The 20,705-nt window shown below is 48.6% G+C and overlaps 1 protein-coding gene across 1 annotated transcript in view; it reads left to right on the top strand.

The window, feature by feature from the left end:
- Nucleotides 1-20,705, top strand: part of TMC2 (transmembrane channel like 2) — a 54,837-nt gene that overhangs the window by 14,733 nt on the left and 19,399 nt on the right. Inside the window, exons 6-13 of the mRNA XM_062202303.1 lie at nucleotides 2,250-2,331; nucleotides 2,685-2,791; nucleotides 8,560-8,658; nucleotides 11,948-12,090; nucleotides 14,711-14,858; nucleotides 16,495-16,683; nucleotides 17,944-18,123; nucleotides 19,548-19,697. Of these exons, the coding sequence (XP_062058287.1) occupies nucleotides 2,250-2,331; nucleotides 2,685-2,791; nucleotides 8,560-8,658; nucleotides 11,948-12,090; nucleotides 14,711-14,858; nucleotides 16,495-16,683; nucleotides 17,944-18,123; nucleotides 19,548-19,697 (1,098 nt within the window). The remainder of the gene's footprint in view (nucleotides 1-2,249; nucleotides 2,332-2,684; nucleotides 2,792-8,559; nucleotides 8,659-11,947; nucleotides 12,091-14,710; nucleotides 14,859-16,494; nucleotides 16,684-17,943; nucleotides 18,124-19,547; nucleotides 19,698-20,705) is intronic.

Here is a 20,705-nt window from a genome sequence, read left to right as displayed (position 1 = left end):
TATGCATTTTCAAAACCATTTTGTCAAGTTCCAATGTAGCCTATTGAGATTTTAATTGGACTTTTTAAATCCTTGACTTCATTTTGGAGAACTTCTTGTTGATCTGTTTAGTCTTCACAAATGAATACTGCATATTACTCAAGTTATATTTCACATTCTTCAGCATGGTTAGTCATTTTCTTCATCTTTGCCATGTTCTAAGTTTATTTCCATGTAGATTATTTTCTACGTGCTTTTATGAATGCGGTAATTTCCCATTAATTTAATAACTACTTATTGGGGGTATATAGAAAAGCTTCAAATTTGTGTGTTAACCTTGTATCTGGTTGCCTTATTGTACTCCCAATTCTAATAATCATTTTCATCTGATTATTTATATGAAGATGATTCTTGAGGGGTTCTTCTAAATGTGATAACAACCTCAGTGCCTGAGCTTCTCCCTGGCCTCTCTGCTTCTGCCCAGCTCCAGGCTAGCACTTCCCAGTCCCAGACCCTGCAGCCTTCAGGAGCTGTCAGGTGGTTGCCCAGGGACAGGCGGGGCCTCCAGGAGCCTCACTTGGCGCTGTTCATTACCCCTGCGCTCCCCAGCCTTGGCAGCCTGTATGTTATTCTGATTTTATCAGCACCCTGACAGCAGGTCCATTTCTTAGTGGAAGACTCACATGAATAAAGTTTATGAGACTGATACATAAAACCAGATACGGCATTATTAATTCACAGGGAGAAATAACCAATGCAAGAACCAGGACATTCAAAGTCCACCTGTCGAATAGTTTGGACAGTCAAGTTAGTTACCTAGGAAGTCGAGCCATCGTCCTATGTCCCAGCTATTTATTACAGTGAAAGTCACTGCCAGAGACAGCAAAATACTCAGCCTGGGTGGTCAGTAAACTCCCATTGGAAGCCAAATCAGCCAAAGACTGTTGTTGGGCACGGAATCAGAAATAAGAAGAGAAAAGACGCATCCAGTGTCTGTCGTCTGCCATCCCCCACATCCCTCCAGGCTTAGGGGCTTAGGAGCCCCTCTTCTGCTTTGTATCTGTGACCATCTCCTTCTAATCATAGGTGGTTTCCTTCTTCCTGCAGTAACTGCTCAATCAGGATATAGTCAAAATCACAGTGGAAAATCAGGCATAGAAGCCAATATGATTCTTCCCATAAATTTTTCCTTTTTATCCTTTAGTGAATGTACAAAGGAAAATCTAATTTTCTTTATGAATATGTTCTTAGGAGACCTTTTAATAATACAAAGTGTTCTTAGGATCTGCTCTCTCCTACCTCGTAACCTGCTGCCTGGGTGAGAAAGAGAGAGATTTTCCATCAACTGGTTTACTCCCTAAATGGCTGCAATAACCCAGGCTGAGCTAGGCTGCAAAAGGAACCACATATTCCATTCAGGTCCCCCATGTGGGTAGCAAGGCTCCAGCATTTGAGCCATCATCTGTTGCTTTCCCAGGTACAATTGCAGGGAGCTGGATCAGAAGTGGGGAAGCCGGGATTCAGACCCGTGCTGTGCTGTGGGATGCTGGTGTCACAAGTGGTAGCTTAACCCACGATGCTACAACACCAGCCCTTATTAGCTGTTTTTTTTTTTTTTTTCAATTCCAAGTGGATTTATTTCCAGGCAGTAAGGGTGGTGAAGAGCAGTCCCTTGGGGAGTTGACAAAGCAACATGACACCACCAGACAGACAGCTGCTTGGGTTTCTGGCTGATAAAGACTGGGTGTCAGAGCATGAAATGGAATACCTGCGTGCCAGACCATGAGAGGGGGCAAAACACCTTCCTAACTCCTTTCAAGGTTGTCGCTTCTTTGGGAGAAGAATGGGAAACCGTAGATCAAGATCTCTGACCAGTTCCACCAGCCTGTCATTTTAGCAGCAACTCCTCTCAGATTTAGGCATTTGGCTGTCTGACAAGTGTTGTAAGATTTCTTTCATCCAAAAATTGTAAACAATTTCTGAGTTCATTTACACATTTTCCAAACCCGAGATTTTTATCAGCAATGTAGTAAAAAGCAAAGTATTGCTGTTGCCCTGGATTCTCTCGCTCCATACCTGACTTTGGAAAAGCCAAGATGTGAGCATGCACCTCTGGCAGCCTGGGATCAAAGATTACAGAAGATGGGGACCCCACGTGTGCAGTGTCACTCACATGTTCACCTCACATCAAGATCATCAACGCGCTCTTCCAGCCTCCCTGCTCCCCATCAGCATGTTAATAACTGAGAGCTTCATCTGTTTTATTTCAGAAATGGGTCAAGTTCAAGAGAGACTTTGATAATTTTAAGATGCAATGTATTCCCTGGGAGATGAAAATCAAGGACATTGAAAGTGAGTATTTTCATACCATTGCCTTTTGATTGGTTTTCTGAAGCATTTTCCAAGGGCCGGGGCCGTGTTCTTGACTTTCTGGGTAGACTATTTCATAGGTCCTGTTGTACTAGAAAACAAGAATGGGTTTGGACTTGTGAGACTAAGATCCGAGTTCTGCATCCGCACATTGTGGTTGTGGGCAGTTGGGCAGGGAAGTTACCCTTGCAGGTTGTTTATCTGCAGGGGAAAGAAGGGAGATTGGGCTGTTTGCGCCACAGACGGATGTGAAAACCGAATCCAGCACACCCAGGGCTCAACAGCATCTGTTCTCTCCTCCTACAGTGCTTAACCCACCCACTTCTCCCTGCCAGGTCACTTTGGGTCTTCAGTGGCATCGTATTTCATCTTTCTCCGGTGGATGTATGGAGTCAACCTCGTCCTTTTTGGCTTAATCTTTGGTCTCGTCATAATCCCAGAGGTAAAACAAGAGCTCCCTGTATCTCTGGGTAATATCAAGGCTTAACATGACCACTGTCTTCATTTATATTAACCAAAGCGCCCTTGTACAAAAGAGTCAGTCAATCATTTTAAATTCAATTGCTCAGATAGATCAGTGCAAAGAATGGAACCAAAATTCTTATGTTTCTGAATTAAGAGATGGACCCTACATTTCATTTTACCCTAAGATCAGTGAAGAGTTACTATCTCAGTGAGTTTTTCTTTTTTCTTTAAGTTTTTATTAATTTATTTGAAAGGAAGAGTAACGGGGTAGGGGGAGAGAGACGGATTGATCTTCCATCTTCTAGTTCACTCTCCAAATGACAATGCCATGGCCAGAATCCTGGAACTCTGTCTGGGTTCTCCCACATGGGTAACAGAGGCCCAGGTACTTGGGCCATCCTTCTCTGCCCTCCCAGGCACACACGCCAGGAGCTGGATCAGAAGTGGAGCAGATGGGACTCAAACTGGTACTCTGACATGGGATGCCAGCCTCATAGGTAGAGGTGTAACCTGCTATGCCACAACATCAACCCAAATTTTTTTTAGAGAATAGTGAAATATATTATGTTGTAGTTCATCATCAATAAAAACCTAGCATTTGAGTTATTACTCCTAGCTATTTCCCTCATCTTGTTGTAGATGTAGGTAGATCCTTGCCTACAGATGACTAATTGAGAGACCAAAAAGGGGATAAGTGACATCTGCAAATCTCACAGTAAATTTGAGCTGAATTAAGACCCTAGGTCCCCAAGTATTGCCCTGTGTTCTTTTCCAGTGGCACATGTGGTCCACTAGGCCGCGAGCACTGTAAGTGCCACAGTCCTATTGAATTGTTTGGTGCTGGTGCTAGGTATACCACAGATCTACTTCAACAGCTTTCAACGTAAACAGTATGTGTGCTTTAGTATTTTCTTCCCTCCTGACTTATCCACTGGTTCCATGGAGACTTACTGATCCTTATCTTATTATAAATGATTCTGTGAGCATATTGGAGGCAACTCTATCTGCAGGCAAATGCTTGACTTTTCTGCACATCCATTTTTCAGAAAATGAATAACCTTCCACATAATGTGAATTAAAGCAGATTAGTTGAAAGAGGTTGAGAGAACATTATAATATTGCTTTTTATCAAAGAAGTGTTACATTATTTATAAAACCATTGAGTTCTTTTCTGTATTACCTAAGGAGTGTACTGACAGATCTGTCATTAATTTACCCTTCTAGCCCTTTATATTCACACATGGAGATCAAGGTTATGAGTCCACTTAGCTCTGCTAATATTTTAACCAATATCACCATCTAACCCAGGAGTTAGGATTTTACTACTTCTGGCAAGTATATGCAAATGCTCTTGCACCCACTCTGGTTCTCCCCAAGGGATAAATATTATTAGGCGATAACTAGAAATGTCATTTCTTTCCTCTGTAATGAAACAAATGTGAAAAGTTTTCCCAGTACTCACTGGGAAAATTGACCTTTCCAGAGCTCTTGGCTCTCTCCTGGGAGTTTTAAAATTCCAAATGGATTGGCCGGCGCCGCGGCTCAGTAGGCTAATCCTCCGCCTTGTAGCGCCGGCACACCGGGTTCTAGTCCCGGTTGGGGCACCGATCCTGTCCCGGTTGCCCCTCTTCCAGGCCAGCTCTCTGCTGTGGCCCGGGAGTGTAATGGAGGATGGCCCAAGTGCTTGGGCCCTGCACCCCATGGGAGACCAGGAGAAGCACCTGGCTCCTGCCATCGGAACAGCGCGGTGCGCCGGCCGCAGCGCGCCAACCGCGGCGGCCATTGGAGGGTGAACCAACGGCAAAAAGGAAGACCTTTCTCTCTGTCTCTCTCTCTCACTATCCACTCTGCCTGTAAAAAAAAAAAAAAAAAAAAAAAAAAAAAAAAAAAAAAAAAATTCCAAATGGATTTATTCGCTTCCAAGAGAAGAAAGGCCATTTAAATGCGATGGGCCTATGAGACAACATAGGCTTATGGGCCTGTGAGACCCATACAGTGGTCCATAAAGGCACTCAATAGAGAAATAAATAGTTTTAAGGACATTGAGTATTTTAAATGAACCATTAACTTTGTGAAATTTACATAAATGTTTACAACTTATAAATATCTCATATGGAGGGGACATTTATTTGAAACAAGGAAAACTTAGTGACTGGTGCATTCCAGTGAAGCCACCAGGACCTGAACTATCCATGCAACAGCACCTCTGTTTTGATTGGAGTGGTGGTAGGGAGGGGGTAGAATAGGAGAGAGACAAAGGGAAGGGGCTTTGCTGAATTGAAGGCCTTGGGGTGGGAGGCCCCAGGGGGACCACCAGGGGTGAGGGACAGAGGTAAAGATTTGTAGGAGCCTGTTGTAGCAGCTTGGTCCTAGATCAGGGTAGCATCAGTGGGAGTGGGTCATAAGTGATGACTGAGAAGTAGCATGAACAAGATTTGGTAACAGGTTGGAGACCAGCACTGGGGATATGGGCTATTACAAGATGACTTCTTAGTTAGGATGATGGAAATTAGCCACATGAGAATCAGATTCACCGCAGATAGAATGGAGAGAGTACCTAGTCTGTCAGAGACAAATAACGTCAGGTCCCAGAGGTTTTGAGTGTAAGCCAGTGATCACACATCCCCGTGTCTCAGGGACAATGAATCAGAAGGTCAAGGAGTACGACTTCAGAAGTGTTCAAACGTTAAGCGACCTGAGCAGAATTTCTTCTCATAGTCATCTTCCATTGACTACAAACACTTGATATCACTGGAATTAAACAACCCTCTGCATACCAGCAAGAAATGCTAGAATGAGTCTTGTTCAGCTTTGATGGCAATTACCTTTCAAACCCAGGATGCCTACTGGATTCCTGGGGAACTCTCAGTTATACTGCAGGAACTGGCTGGCAAGGCCCTACCAGTTGACAAGTTCATGTACTTCACTTTTCAACACAGGCTACATGTGAAAACCACCTGGGGAGCTTAAAAAACTACCAGGCTCAAGGCTCACGCCCCCCACCCCACTGGAACCCCAGTCAACTGAATTTGACCACTGAGGGTGTAGGCTTTGCACTTCTACTTTAAAAGTTCCTGTAGTAAGCAGCCTTACAAGGTGCCTCCTGTGCACCAGCTCCTGGTGTTCAGGCACTGGTATAATCCTCTGCTATTAAGAACAGACTAGACCCAGTGACTAGCTTTTATTTGTTTATTTTTTAAAGATTTATTTATTTATTTATTTATTTGAAAGTCAGAGTTACACAGAGAGAAGAGGCAGAGAGAGAGAAGTCTTCCATCCACTGGTTCACTCCCCAATTGGCTGCAACAGCTGGAGCCGCGCTGATCCGAAGCCAGGAGCCAGGAGCTTCTTCCGGGTCTCCCACGTGGGTGCAGGGGCCCAAGGACTTGGGCCATCTTCTACTGCTTTCCCAGGAAGAGAGCTGGATTGGAAATGGAGCAGCCAGGACTCGAACCAGCACCCATGAGGGATGCTGGAACTGCAGGCAGCTGCTTGACCCACTATGCCACAGCCCCAGTGACTAGATTTTTTTTTTAATTTTTTTTTTATTTGAAAGGCAAAGTTACAGAGAGGCAGAGAAAGAGAGGTCTCCCATCTGCTTGTTCACACCCCAGATGGCTGCAACGGCCGGAGCCGGGCCGATCCACAGCCAAGAGCCAAGAACATCCTCTGGGTTTCCCACGTGGGTGCAGGGGCCTAAGGACCTGGGCCATTTTCTACTGCTTTCCCAGGCCACAGCAGAGAGCTGGACTGGAAGCGAGCAGCCAGGACTCAAACCAGCACCCACATGGGATGCCGGCGCTGCAGTAGCAGCCTTACCCACTGCACCACAGCGCCGGCCCAGTGACTAGCTTTTAACACACAGAATATAACCAAAATGATGGGCTGTCATTGGCATGGCTAGGCTATAAAAGCCTGTGGTTTCCATCTGCTGGCATTCTTTTTGATTCCCTTCTTAGCTTTGATGAAGCAGCCTGGAGAGGGTTCCCTGGCAAGAAACTGAGTGACCATTGGGAACATGATGATAAATCACTCTGATTATCTTGGTTTTCCTAATTTAATTACACTAGCTCTTTTTTTTTTTTTTGAAAGATTTATTTACTTGAAAGGTGGAGTTACAGAGAGGGAGAGGCAGAAACAGAGAGAGAGAGAGAAAGAGAGGTCTTCCATCCACTGGTTCACTCCCCAAATGGCTGCAACAGCTGGAGTGGGGCCAGTTCAAAGCCAGGAGCCAGGAGCTTCTTCCAAGTCTCCTATGTGGGTGCAGGGGCCCAAGGACTTAGGCCATCTTCCTCTGCTTTCTTAGGCCAGAGCAGAGAGCTGGATTGGAAGCGGAGCTGCCGGGACTCGAACCAGGCCCATATGTGATACTGGCACTGGAGGTAGTGGCTTTACTCAGTACGCCACAGCACTGGCCCCACCATTAAATTTAACGTTTCACCTCTTTCCTCAGCCCTTTGGTCCAAAATCTCTGCACACTTTCATACTCTCTTGGCTCTCCTATCTGAAACCAGCAAATGACTCCTGGAAGTCAGCAATCCACAGCCCCTCATCCCCTGGGTGATTGCCACACAAGTCAGCCTTGTCCACTTTTCTGGTTATTCTCAGTGAGACAATGTCCAAAGCAACTTACTTTGTCTTTGCCAGCAGCATTGGTTTTAAAAGTAAAACCTGGGCCGGTCGCCGGCGCCATGGCTTAACAGGCTAATCCTCCGCCTTGTGGCGCCGGCACACCGGGTTCTAGTCCCGGTCGGGGCACTGGATTCTGTCCCGGTTGCCCCTCTTCCAGGCCAGCTCTCTGCTGTGGCCAGGGAGTGCAGTGGAGGATGGCCCAAGTCCTTGGGCCCTGCACCCACGTGGGAGACCAGGATAAGCCCCTGGCTCCTGCCATTGGATCAGCGCGGTGCGCTGGCCGCAGCGCGCCAACCGCGGCGGCCATTGGAGGGTGAACCAACGGCAAAGGAAGACCTTTCTCTCTGTCTCTCTCTCTCTCACTGTCCACTCTGCCTATCAAAAAAAAAAAAAAAAAAAAAAAAAAAAAAAAAAAAAGAAAGAAAAGAAAAGAAAAAAGACTTTCTAAAAAAAAAAAGATTCTTATATACAGACTACATCAGATATAACTGAAAGGAAATATATGAAAACCTAACAGTGATTATCTTTGGGTTTGGAAGTAATAGGCAATTTTAAAAATACTCTTGTATTGGGGCAAGCGCTGTGGCATGGCAGGTAAAGCTGCTGCCTGCAGTGCCAGCATCCCATATGGGTGCCACTTTGAGTCCCGGCTGCTCCACTTTCAATCCAGCTCTCTACTATGGCCTGGGAAAGCAATGGAAGTTGGCCCAGGTTCTTGGGCACCTGCACCCGCAGGGGAGACCCAGAAGAGGCTCCTGGCTCCTGGCTCCAGATTGACACAGCTCCAGCCATTGTGGCCAATTGGGGAGTGAACCAACAGATCAAAGAATCTCTCTCTCTCTCTATCTCTCTCTCTCTGCCTCTCCTTCTTTCTCTGTATAACTCAGACTTTCAAATAAATAAATAAATATTTTTTAAAAAATACTCCTGTGTATTTTTTCACATTTCCTACAGTACGTGTGCATTACTTTGAAAACCAGGAACATGGTTAATGTCACTTACAGAAAATGTGCGTGTCTGCCCTGAGAAGGGACGTGCTTAAACCGGGACAGTGCATGAGCTCCGCGTTTGTGTTTCCTCTGCTCACGCTTGGTCATTCTGTCCCCGCGCAAGGTGCTGATGGGCGTGCCCTACGGAAGCATCCCCAGGAAGACGGTGCCTCGAGCTGAGCAGGAGAAAGCCATGGACTTCTCCGTCCTCTGGGACTTTGAGGTACCACTGCCAACGTGCCAGTGCACTTCCTCTCTGAGCCTGTAAGGTCAAAAGCTTGCATGGGCAGGTGTGAAATACTGCATTTAATTACTGGAAAACCAGTGCTATAATCAAGTAGGATCTCAGCATGAGGAACTCACAGCCACATCTCCACAGTCTCCCCCAGCTGTCCTGCACAAGCCCCTCTCATTCGCACTCTGACGGATGTGAGCCTCCAGTGAGGCTGTGGCTCGCCTCACTCCGCCCTTCTGTGAAATCTCTATGGAAGGGGATCCCATAGTATGGTTTTCTCCCCTAAGACATGAAGATCCCAAGTCTCTCCCGTCTTGAGCCCTTCCCCTAGTCTCAACACGGCGTCTCCAATGGAATGTCCAAACTGCTCCTCAGATTCAATACCCGGCCAACCAAAGCCCACACCTCTGTCTCCCGTCTCCATCACTTCTGTCTCCCGTCTCCATCACCTCTGTCTCCCGTCTCCATCACCTCTGTCTCCCGTCTCCATTACTGGAGCTGCCAGTCGTTCCATCATCCAAGCGGTCACTTACGTCTCCCTCTGCACCATCCCCCTCCAGACAGCTGAGCCTGCCTACTAATATGTCCTGAATCAGCCTCCTTTCACCATCCCTCTTACCTCTGCCTCGAATAACGCTCTCTCACTTTACCAGAACTGTTGTAAGACTCTTCTAGAAGAATCTAAAATCTGCATCCCCTCCGCTGCCAGAGTGACCTTTCTGAACTGCAGATCTGAGCTGTCACTCTCCTGCCGTGCTTAGTCATTGATTCTCAGCCCAAATGGAATAAGAAGCAGCGTTCCTCGCTGTGTCTACAGAAGAACAGTTCCAGCCCCGCGACTCCCTACTTCTCAGGCCCATGTCTGCCCAGTACCTCACACTTTAATAGCCTGACATTGTCCAGACTGGGGGCAGTCCCCAAATGCATCACACACCTTCAGTGCCTCCCTGCCTTTGCCCATGGTCTTCTTCCTGGAGCACCCTTCCCTCCTCCTGTGGGAGTCCCCACACCCCCTGCTTCTGGCTGAAGCTCCAAGGGGTTCCTACAGCTGGACCACAGGCCGTGGTACCTCCCACAATGATTCACCACTGCCACCACCCTTCATTTTCAAAACCAAGTTTGAGACCTCTCAGAAATATATGGGCCGGCGCTGCAGCTCACTTGGCTAATCCTTTGCCTGGGGCGCCGGCACCCTGGGTTCTAGTCCCGGTTGGGGCGCCGGATGCTGTCCCGGTTGCTCCTCTTCCAGTCTAGCTCTCTGCTATGGCCAGGGAGTGCAGTGGAGGATGGCCCAAGTGCTTGGGCCTTGCACCTGTATGGGAGACCAGGAGGAAGCACCTGGCTCCTGGTTTCAGATCGGCGCAGCGCGCCTGCCATAGCGGCCATTTGGGGGGTGAACCAGCGGAAGGAAGACCTTTCTCTCTGTTCTCTCTCTCACTGTCCAAATCTGCCTGTCAAAAAAAATTTAAAATTAAAAAAAAGAAATATAGGAAAGTGAGTTGGATTAATTTCCCAAGTTATTTGTTTTGTTTTGTTTTTTGACAGGCAGAGTGGATAGTGAGAGAGAGAGAGAGACAGAGAGAAAGGTCTTCCTTTGCCGTTGGTTCACCCTCCAATGGCCGCCGTGGCCGGCGCACTGCGGCCAGCGCACCGCGCTGATCCGATGGCAGGAGCCAGGTGCTTCCTCCTGGTCTCCCATGGGGTGCAGGGCCCAAGGACCTGGGCCATCCTCCACTGCACTCCCTGGCCACAGCAGAGAGCTGGCCTGGAAGAGGGGCAACCGGGACAGAATCCAGTGCCCTGACCGGGACTAGAACCCGGTGTGCCGGCGCTGCAAGGTGGAGGATTAGCCTATTGAGCCGCGGCGCCGGCCTTTCCCAAGTTATTTGTAACAGGAGCACTCAACTAACTTGCTAGTAAGAATTTCCTTAATTCTTTATTTCACCCAAGGTTCCCTGTTGCAACATTTTACCTACCAAAAACGTCTTAATTTATTCAACAATAATCCTTTCCTTTGTGTTAAGCAAAGACATATAAAAAGTGCTAGAAGTCTAAGTTACTATTGTACCTTAAAAATATATCAATTATATCTAAAGCCAGTTACACTGAAAACCAAAAATGAAATAAAATTTGAGGTTGAGTTAGATTCTGAAACTTTACTGTGTGCAGATTTTCTTGGAAGTTTTGAAACACTGAGAAAGATCAAAGGTTCCAATCTACTTTAAAAAAAAAAAAATTGGCCAGCGCTGTGGCTTAACAGGCTAATCCTCCACCTTGCGGTGCCGGCACACCGGGTTCTAGTCCCGGTCGGGGCACCGGATTCTGTCTCGGTTGCCCCTCTTCCAGGCCAGCTCTCTGCTATGGCCCGGGAAGGCAGTGGAGGATGGCCCAAGTCCTTGGGCCCTGCACCCGCATGGGAGACCAGGAGAAGTACCTGGCTCCTGGCTTCGGATCAGCGAGATGCGCCGGCCGCAGCAGCCATTGGATGAACCAACGGCAAAAAGGAAGACCTTTCTCTCTGTCTCTCTCTCTCTCTCACTATCTACTCTGCCTGTCAAAAAAAAAAAAAAAAGAAGATTTATTTATTTACTTGGAAGACAGAGTTACAGTGAGACAGAGGCAGAGAGAGAGAGAGAGAGATCTTCCACCGACGGGTTCACTCCCCAAATGGTCACAACGGCCAGAGCTGGACCAATCTGAAGCCAGGAGCTTCTTCCAGGTCTCCCCCATGGGTGCAGGGGCCCAACGACCTGGGCCATCTTCTACTGCTTTCCCAGGCCATAGAAGAGCTGGATCAGAAGTGGAGCAGCTGGGACTCAAACCGGTGCCCATATGGGATGTTGGCACTGCAGGCAGCTACTTTACCTGCTACGCCACAGTGCTGGCCCCTCCAGTCTACTTTAATTGTGACCCTGAGGATGGGGAAAATAACTTGAAGTTATGTGTGCATATTTGTGCGTGCATGGACACACACACACACACGCACACACACACACTCTATCCCTGAGTTCATCCCGAATGCTAGCAACGCTGTTCCTTGCCTCTTACATCTCCATGCACTCCATGGAATAGTGGAATAAAGGGAATGAAGCATGAAAGAGGAGACAGGGACAGATCCTGGAACCATGGGGGAAGGCAAAAGGAACAAGAACATGCAGAACTTTCCTCTCCTTAGACTCTGGTTAAAATGCTGAGAAAGGATTGCCGGGAGGACAGAGTGTCTGAGACCTGTCCTCTGAGCTTACAAACCAGAGCCTCTGGATTTGCCATCCTCCAGGGCTACATCAAGTATTCGGCTCTCTTCTACGGCTACTACAACAACCAGAGGACCATCGGGTGGCTGCGGTACAGGCTGCCGATGGCTTACTTTATGGTGGGGGTCAGCGTGTTTGGCTACAGCCTGATGATTGTCATTAGATCGTAAGTATAACTGCCTCATTTACGAGCTTTGACTTTTCTTCACACAAAGAGCTCACTCCCCGCTCCCCTGGCCACTCGATACCTGCTTAACCTTCTTGTGGGGCAGTTAGAGAGAAAACAAGGAAACAGATACTCAAAGCAAATGTGGATTTTAACACATGGTATAAAATGCAGAAACTGGGCAATGTGGGGTATTCTTGGAAATGGAATGAAAATTCCTTTAGATGAGGCCAAGAGCTGCCAGCCAAAGTCTGGGTGCAATGTTTTAGACACAGGAAGAGCATGTGCAAAGGCCCTGAGGCTACAGATATCCTCTGTGTTCCCCAAACTGTCCAAAGCCCAGTGTGGCTTGAGAGGGAGCAGATTATCTGATAAGGTGAGGCTGGAGGTATGCGAGGCCCATTCCTGCTTCTCTCCAGAGTTTGGCTTCCTTGGAAAAGCTCCTCTGGCACTCTAGCCAAACTGGCCCTACAAAGATAAAGACAGCAAACCTACCATAAATCAATGTGTGTGGCTATAGCTAACCTCTCTAACCCAACTGCACCTGTCCCTGGGGTCAGAAATGGGCTTTCAGTGGAATGGGTCTGTGCCTCTGAGTGCATATTGTCTGGGGGACAAATTTGGCCCAGTCCTTGCATGCCCTTTGGGGGCCAGGAGAGCCTATCCATGGTGGCTGGGCTGGGGAGGGGGGGCACAGACTCCTCGAACCTGACCACCAGGGCCCACTCGCCCTTCAGTGAGGCCTCCAGTGTCTCCCAGATCAGCATGGGTGGCTGTGCCTCCAGGAGAGGAGAGCTCTCTTGAAGCCTGGTTCGAACCCCTGAAGGGGCCATGGGTAAGCCCGGCTTGGCTTCCTGCTGCATGGTCATGGGGGAAACTGCTGCTGTTCACAAGACCCTGCCCAGCACTCAGCAGTGACCACGGGTGATACCTGACTCCCCTGCTCTGTAACGCTAAGGGGAAAAAACCAGGATACCAGATTGGTTTCATTCTGAGCCCTCCTGTTGTTACTTTTTCCTTCTTTGAAAATGTATTTATTTGAAAGACCGTGAAACAGGGATAGAGATACAGAGAGAGGCACTGGCTCACTCCCCAGTGCCTACAACAGCTAGGCCTGGGCTAAGCTGAAGCCAGGAGCCAGGAATTTAATCTGCACCACCCACGTGGGCGCCAGGGACCCAACTACTTGAGCCATCACCTGCTCCCTCCCAGGAGGTACATTAGCAGGAAGCTGGAACTGGAAGCAGAGGCAGGATTCGAACCCAGGCACACTTGGATAAGTGTGGGCATCCCAGTCAATGAATTAATGACTATACCAAATGCCTGCCCACACTGTTCCCTTTTACTATCCCAGATAAGTGTAGAACCAGGCAATGCTTCTATGGTGAATGAAAATAGCTAACTGAGTCCTTTGGAACAGAAAATCTACAAGCCAGCACACACGATAGGATTAGGGAGCACTACTGAACTCCAGAGACCAAGGGCAGTAGGAGAAATTAGGAAGGTCCACGGGACTTTCATTTTGGTTAATAAAAAAAAAGGGTGTGTGTGTGTGTGTGTGTGTGTGAACAATACCCAATTGTAGTGCCAGCCGCCTTAGGGTTTGTTGAGTTTTGAAACAGACAAAATACATATCCATCCAGGAAAATGGGTGTCTTAGAAGGCTGCCTTAGGATGGCCATTTGGCTTAGTTCTCTCTCTCTCTCTCTCTCTCTCTCTCTCTTTCATTTTTAAAATTGTTTCAGCCATTTTTTTTTACAGAATTTAAATCTCTTCAAAAAGATACATTCCTTCATGTAGTCAATGGTATGGCTGAGCTCTTAGGGTGCCGTTTAAGACACCTACACCCCACATCAGAGTTCCTGGGTTCCGTTCCCTTCTGTGGTTCCTGATTCCACCTTCTTGCTAAAGCAGACCCTAGTTGGCAGCAGTGTGGCTCAAGTAATCGAGTTCCTGCCACCCACATGGGAGACCTGAACTGCCATTCTCAACTCATGGCTTCAGCCCTGGTCCCACCTCAGCTGTCATGAGCGTCTGAGGGTGTGAACCAACAGATGGGAGCTCGCTGGCTTTCTCTCTGCCTCTCAGACAAATATATAAATTTCTAAAAGATGTTTCAAAAAGAAAGGGATGTTCCACTTCAAATATCTAAGAAGACAAAAGGCTGCTTCCCCTCGGAGTTTGTTAACCCAGAGATAATACACTTACTTAACAGAGCAGATGTTGCGAGAATTATGTGAGTCGATGTGGGGTACTGAGACCTGAGCACAGTAACTGGTCATTGTGTGGAAAATCTGGTAATTGGTTAAAAAAGTACCTGCAAGGAGTTCTCAAACTGCATTTGCAGGTGAGCCAGGCCACAGGAAATCAGGTGTGGGGTAGAAAAGGCTCCTTTTTCCCCCACTGACACCATGCTTGCAGGGGACCCTGAATTTATAGGGAAGACCCCCTGGCTGTCAGCAAAACTGTCTTGGCTCAAGTCCCTGCCTGGCTCTTCCCCTCGGTGGATACCTGCCACCTGTTCATCTTCCATGTGCCCAAGACTGGCTCAGGGCACAGTCCCCTTGAGTGACACACCAGAAACAGAGCAGGTGTAACGATGGCGGTGTGTGCCCTGCAGGATGGCCAGCAATTCCCAGGGGAGCACGAGCGAAGGGGAGAGTGACAACTTCACCTTCAGCTTCAAGATGTTCACCAGCTGGGACTACCTGATCGGGAATTCAGAGACAGCCGACAACAAGTACGCCTCCATCACCACCAGTTTCAAGGTAGCTGCCCGAGGCAGGTCCCAAGGGCTGGGGGGGGGTCTCTGGGTGCCGCCAGCACTTGGAGATTTCTCCCAGCTGCGGTAGAGGAAACAAATCCCCCAGGAGACTGAGCCCAGTTCTCAAGCCTTCTGCAAAGGAAGCCCCTGGCTGGTGCCCACTTCTGTTTTGGAGAACCTCAGTGCTGGGGTCTGGGCCTGCCTGTTTTCTAGTGGAACTGCTTTCTGCTGGAGGAAGTAGCTGGACCGAACTGGGATGGCCATTCTCACCCTCTTCTGCAAGCCACTACCTGAGGAGCTTTGGCAGCTTCCTGTCCCTGTCCCCACCACTCTCACAGATTCTGCTGTAATTAGTCTGGGCTGGGGTCCTGCTGTTGGTTTTTGGAACACTCCCCACATGAGTAGAACACCCAGAAAGGGTGTGGGAGTAAAGGAATCTGCTGTGTGTTTCTTATGATACACATGTGATGATGATCTCATTGCCTTGTCACAGAGACGCCTGAGGTGACAATATAAAATATAAAATAAATCAGTAACTAAGGTGCTGCCTGGGGCCCCAGCGTCCCATATCGGAGTGCCAGGTTTGAGTCCCAGCTCCGTTTCCAATTCCAGCTTCCTGCTGATGCACGCCCTGGAGGCAGCAGGTTACGGCCCAAGCACCTGGGTCCCTGCCACCCATGCGGGAGACCCAGGTTGAGTCCCAGGCTCCTGACTTTAGCCTGGCCTGGCCCTGGCTGTTTCGGGCATATGGGCATATGGGATTGAACCAGTGGCTGCAAGAGATCTCTCTCACTCTCTCTCTCTCCTTCCAAGTAAAATGAAAGTAAAAAAGAATAGCAGTAAACCAGATGGCGAGGAAATGAATGGAGGCAGAAGCCGTGATGCTGAGGCACTGCACAGCATCGTCTTCCCCCATCCCTTTAAAAACCATGTCAAGTTCTTGGGCGGTCCAGACTTCGCCTGAGTACTCAGGCTGTCTTTCCCTCGGGACCTAAGAGAGGTGACATTTACACCACAGCTCTGCTTTTCTGTCCCTTCCTCTCTCTTCTTGCCCCGTTCTTGTGGGGCCAATGGCTCTGTCCATCACCAGTGCCTGCACATGGCAGGGACACCCGCCAGGCAAAGGTGATTGACTATATGGGTTTCACGGTCGTGGGTGGAGCAGGGAGCTGACCCAGTTCTTCTCCTCACAGCTGTGGGGAGCCTCTGGCTACCTGCTGACCCCCAAATTAGAAGACTCAATAGTGTTCAGATTCACTTCAGATATAACTGATCTGTAGATTAAAGCAATCCCCTCTCAACAGTTACTGAAGTCTCCCCAGCCCTCGTGTCTGCAGGGTGGGCGCTGACAGTAATTGCCGAGTCGGTTTGGTGTTTAGGTTTAGAGAGCATTTGGTGCCACATCTGGCACGTGGCGAGCATTCGGTCCATCTAAGTCTTCTTTGTTGTGTGTACTAGTTAACAACAAAAAATAGGTTGCTTTCAAGAACGTAGTCAGCTCTTCACAGGGCACGGTTATTACATCGCCCTCTATTTTATTTCGCTTATAGAAGCAGAAGGTAATTTTCTCAGGTTCCCAACAGTGCAGCTCCTGTCGGTCCCTGGCCTGAAATTATTCGCATCTCGCTTTCACACATCAGGAATCAATCGTGGATGAGCAAGAGAGCAACAAGGAGGAAAATGTCCACCTGACAAGATTCCTCCGCGTTCTGGCCAACTTCCTCATCATCTGCTGTCTGTGTGGGAGCGGGTATCTCATCTACTTTGTGGTGAAGCGATCCCAGGAATTCTCCAAAATGCAGAACGTCAGCTGGTATGAAAGAAATGAGGTAAGAAGGGTCTCTCTCATGACGGGAAGACTGAGGGTAAATACTGAAATCACTGGTTCCCATGCCATTTAGTGAAATTATTGGAAACCTGAATTCTAGGATTTGGTTTAAAAAGTGAGATTATATCACTTATCCCATAAGGTGACATTAACATCCTGAATGAAAAATCACCTATTATTAGGCCTTTGAGGCTAGCTATTATAACTAGAGAAAGCCAAATTATAATTAACATATCAATCAACCACATAGCCAGTTGTCCTAACACCAATTTTTTTTTGTAAAGATTTCTTTTTTTGAAATGAAGATTTACAGAGAGGCAGGGGCAGAGGTAGAGAGAGAGAGAGAGAGAGAGAGAGAAGTCTCACGGGTACAGGGGCCCAAGGACTTGGCCCATCTTCCACTGCTTTCCCAGGCCATGGCAGAGAGCTGGATCTGAAGTGGAGTAGCCAGGTCTTGAACCGGCGCCTGTATGGGATGCCGGTGCTGCAGGTGGCAGCTTTACCCACTAAGCCACAGCACCAGTCCCCTTAACACCAATTATTAAAAAGGCAATCCTTTCCTCAACATCTCTGCAGTGCCATACAGCCAGATCAAGTGTTTACGAAAGCATGGGTGTGATTCTGGGCTTTCTTCTCGATTCCATGGGTCTGTTTCTCTATTCTTGCATCAGTCACAACACTTCTACACTATGGCTTTATGTCTTGATATCTGGGAAACTGGGCTCTCTCATGCAGATCCACAGTAAAATCCACTAAGGATTTGTTGTCGTTAGATTGAATCTGTAAATTTCTTGGGACTTTGACAGCTATGATAGTTTGCAAAAATGGTACCCATTCTTATATTTTATGCACATTTCTTCACAATGCTATTTTTGTAGCTCTTCTCATGAGGAGGAGGAAATCTGTGTTCCTATTCCTTAAATCCGGCTTGACATGGCCGTGTGACTTGTTTATTTTGTCGTTAAGACAGTTGCAACCTGATCCCTTACTGCTCTTGGGAAAGCTGAGACCCCCACCTGGGAACCAGCTCTGGCCGTCCTGCTGAATGATGAGAGGCGCAGAGCAACCAGTCTCCCAGCGGTTAGGATGTGCAGGCATTGCTGACTGCCCAGGACCACCTAGCAAGTTGTGGAGACTCAACTCTAGGGGCAGAGAAGAGGGCCCTCGGGGGAGCGGAGATGAGTGGCCATGGGCATGCAGGGACGATGGCTCAGCAATGACATTGATGATGTAAGTGACCCCGGCTTGCTTGACTTCTCAGGTGGAGATTGTGATGTCCCTGCTTGGGATGTTTTGTCCCCCTCTGTTTGAAACCATTGCTGCCCTGGAGAATTACCACCCTCGCATTGGGCTGAAGTGGCAGCTGGGACGCATCTTTGCGCTCTTCCTGGGAAACCTCTACACATTTCTCTTGGCCCTGATGGACGATGTGCACCTCAAGGTAAGAGCTGCCCGATCCCTGGTGCCCACCACATCTCCTCCTGTTAATACACTAGTTTCATTATGCATAGTTCATGTTAGGGAAGTAAATGGTGGAAATTCAGAAAAATAAACAGAAGAAAAAACAAACCTGAGTCTGACCTGAAGATAACAGCCATTGACGTGCTGCTGGAGTTCTTTACTGTCTTTTCCTCAGGCTGCCTTCCTCACACTGTCTACAAGGCGCCTGGTACCGTTGGGATTGCACCTGTAGACTTTCCCATGTTGTTGCAAAGCTGCCATAAGGGATTAGCAGCCAGGGGACTGTGCCATGGTGCTGTACCTGCTCATCAGTGCTCACAAGACTGTTAAGGTGCTCCCTCTGTGCCAGGCCCTGGGGCACCACAGAAAGCAAGACACAGGCCTGTTGCAGTCATGCTCTCTCTCTGGGCTGGGAGGCGACTCCTTCAGGACAGCAGGGTGTGGGGTGCGCTCCAGTGGGGGCAAGCCCAGAAGAGGGCGTCCAAACCCCACTCTGGGGAACCTTGGCCAAAATGCTAGGAAAGGCAGGGGGAGCAGCTGCTGCCCACAGGGAGTTTCAGGATAAAGAACAGTGCGGTGCAGGGGACAATGTGGAAAATGAGACTGGGGGACGGGGAGGCCCAGATGATAACATGCCCCTTCCCTGCCCCTCCCTTCTCGTTGAGCCACAGGAACTCTCCTGAGATACAGGAACTTACAGGAAATACTGCATGTTTCTAAATGTGGAAGTGCCTGGACCTGGCCCTCACCCCCACCCTCATCTCTGGCTTCCCTCGTCCCCTGGGAGACTCTTCCACCCTCCTGCGCCTCCCAGATCCTCCACAAAACAAAATGCCCTCTCACCTCCCTCTCCCCATTTCTTCTCCCTGTTTTAAAACAATCTCTCAGTTGTTAATCCTCCCAGATTTGGCCCAGATGTCACTGCCTCCAGAAGGTCTTTGTGGGCCCCACTGGTGACGTGGCCGTCGCTCAGTCCCCACTGAAAATCTCCCCAGCTCCTGTCATCCTGCTCTGTGACTGTTCACTAGACTGCGAACTCTCCGAGAGAAACCCCTTCTCTTGTGGGCACCCCTGTATCACCTCTGCCTCGCGTGCCCAGAGCACACCCTGAGTGAACTGGTCTCCAAAGAAGAATGAATGACTGGATGACGGATGACTGGAAAGATGCCGACCTGGAAAAGAAGGTCACTGCGTGGGAAAGACCCAAGGACTGAACTCCGTCACCCCTCTCCCCGTATAGACTGAAAGCCTGTGGAAGACATTCCTGGAAAGACTCTGTTCACGGTTAGGGCAGAAGCTAGACGATAGCATTATGGCCTATGCCAGCTGTAATTGTTGTTCCCATGGAAACAGTTGGACCGTCCCTGGCTCTACCCAACCCCGCATCTGCATCTTCTGTTCTAGCTTTCTAAGGAAGAGACCATAAAAAACATCACCCACTGGACCCTGTTTAACTATTACAACTCCTCGGGCTGGAACGAGAGCGTCCCCCGGCCACCCTTGCACCCTGCAGATGTGCCCCGGGGTTCTTGCTGGGAGACTGCCGTGGGCATTGTGAGTGCTCCTCTCTCTGCAGAGGTGATCCCTGTTCTCAGTTCTTTGTTTTCCTTCTTTGATATTTGCATTTTTAAGACTAATTAATTTGAAACGTGCAGTGAAACAGAGAGAGGGATATATATATATGTGTGTGTGTGTGTGAGAGAGAGAGAGAGAGAGAGAATCTTCCATCTGCTGGTTCACTCCCCAAATACCTACAACTATTGAAGCAAAGCTAGGTTGATTTCAGGAGCCAGGAATTCCATATCTGGTTCTCCCATGTGGGTGGCAGGGACTCAGCTCTTGAGCCATGATCTCCCAGGTGCCTCAGCAGAAAGCTGGATGGGAAGTAGAGGCAAGACTCTACTCTAGACACTCTGATATGAGATGGGGGCAACCCAAGGAGTGGCTTAACTCACTGTGCCACAACACCCACCCCTAAAGTTTCCATTTCTTTTTTTTTTTTAAGATTTTATTTATTTATTTTAGAGTCAGAGTTACAGAGAGATTTTCTATCTGCTGGTTCATTTCCCAAATAGCTGCAATGGCCAGAGCTGGGCCGATCTGAAGCCTGGAGCCAGGGGCTTCTTCTGGGTCTCCCATGGGGGTACAGGGGCCCAAGCCCTCGGGCCATCTTCTACGGCTTTCCCAGGCCACAGCAGAGAGCTGGATCGGAAGTGGAGCAGCCAGGACTAGAACTGGTGCCCATATAGGATGCCGGAGCTGCAGGAGGAGGCTTAGCCCACTACACCACAGTGCCGGCCCCAGTGTATTTTTCTGTAAAGAGAATTAATGGTTTTCATTAGAATCTTAAAAATTAAGAATGACCCTGACCCCCTAACCCCTTCGCCACCATTCCTGTGGCTTGCCCAGTGCAGACTTCAGATCCTGGTGCTCTTTGTCTTCCTGAGCAGACGTGTTCATGGGTGAGATAGAGCCCGGCTGCCTCCTCCTCCTCCACTCCATCACTTTCCATTGCACCTGCACGCCCCACTGAGATGCAGCGCTTGTCACTGTTGGCGGCTC

Source organism: Lepus europaeus, chromosome 10 (assembly GCF_033115175.1).
Source record: "Lepus europaeus isolate LE1 chromosome 10, mLepTim1.pri, whole genome shotgun sequence".
Classification (NCBI taxonomy): domain Eukaryota; kingdom Metazoa; phylum Chordata; class Mammalia; order Lagomorpha; family Leporidae; genus Lepus; species Lepus europaeus.
This window is presented reverse-complemented; position numbering and strand designations above follow the sequence as displayed.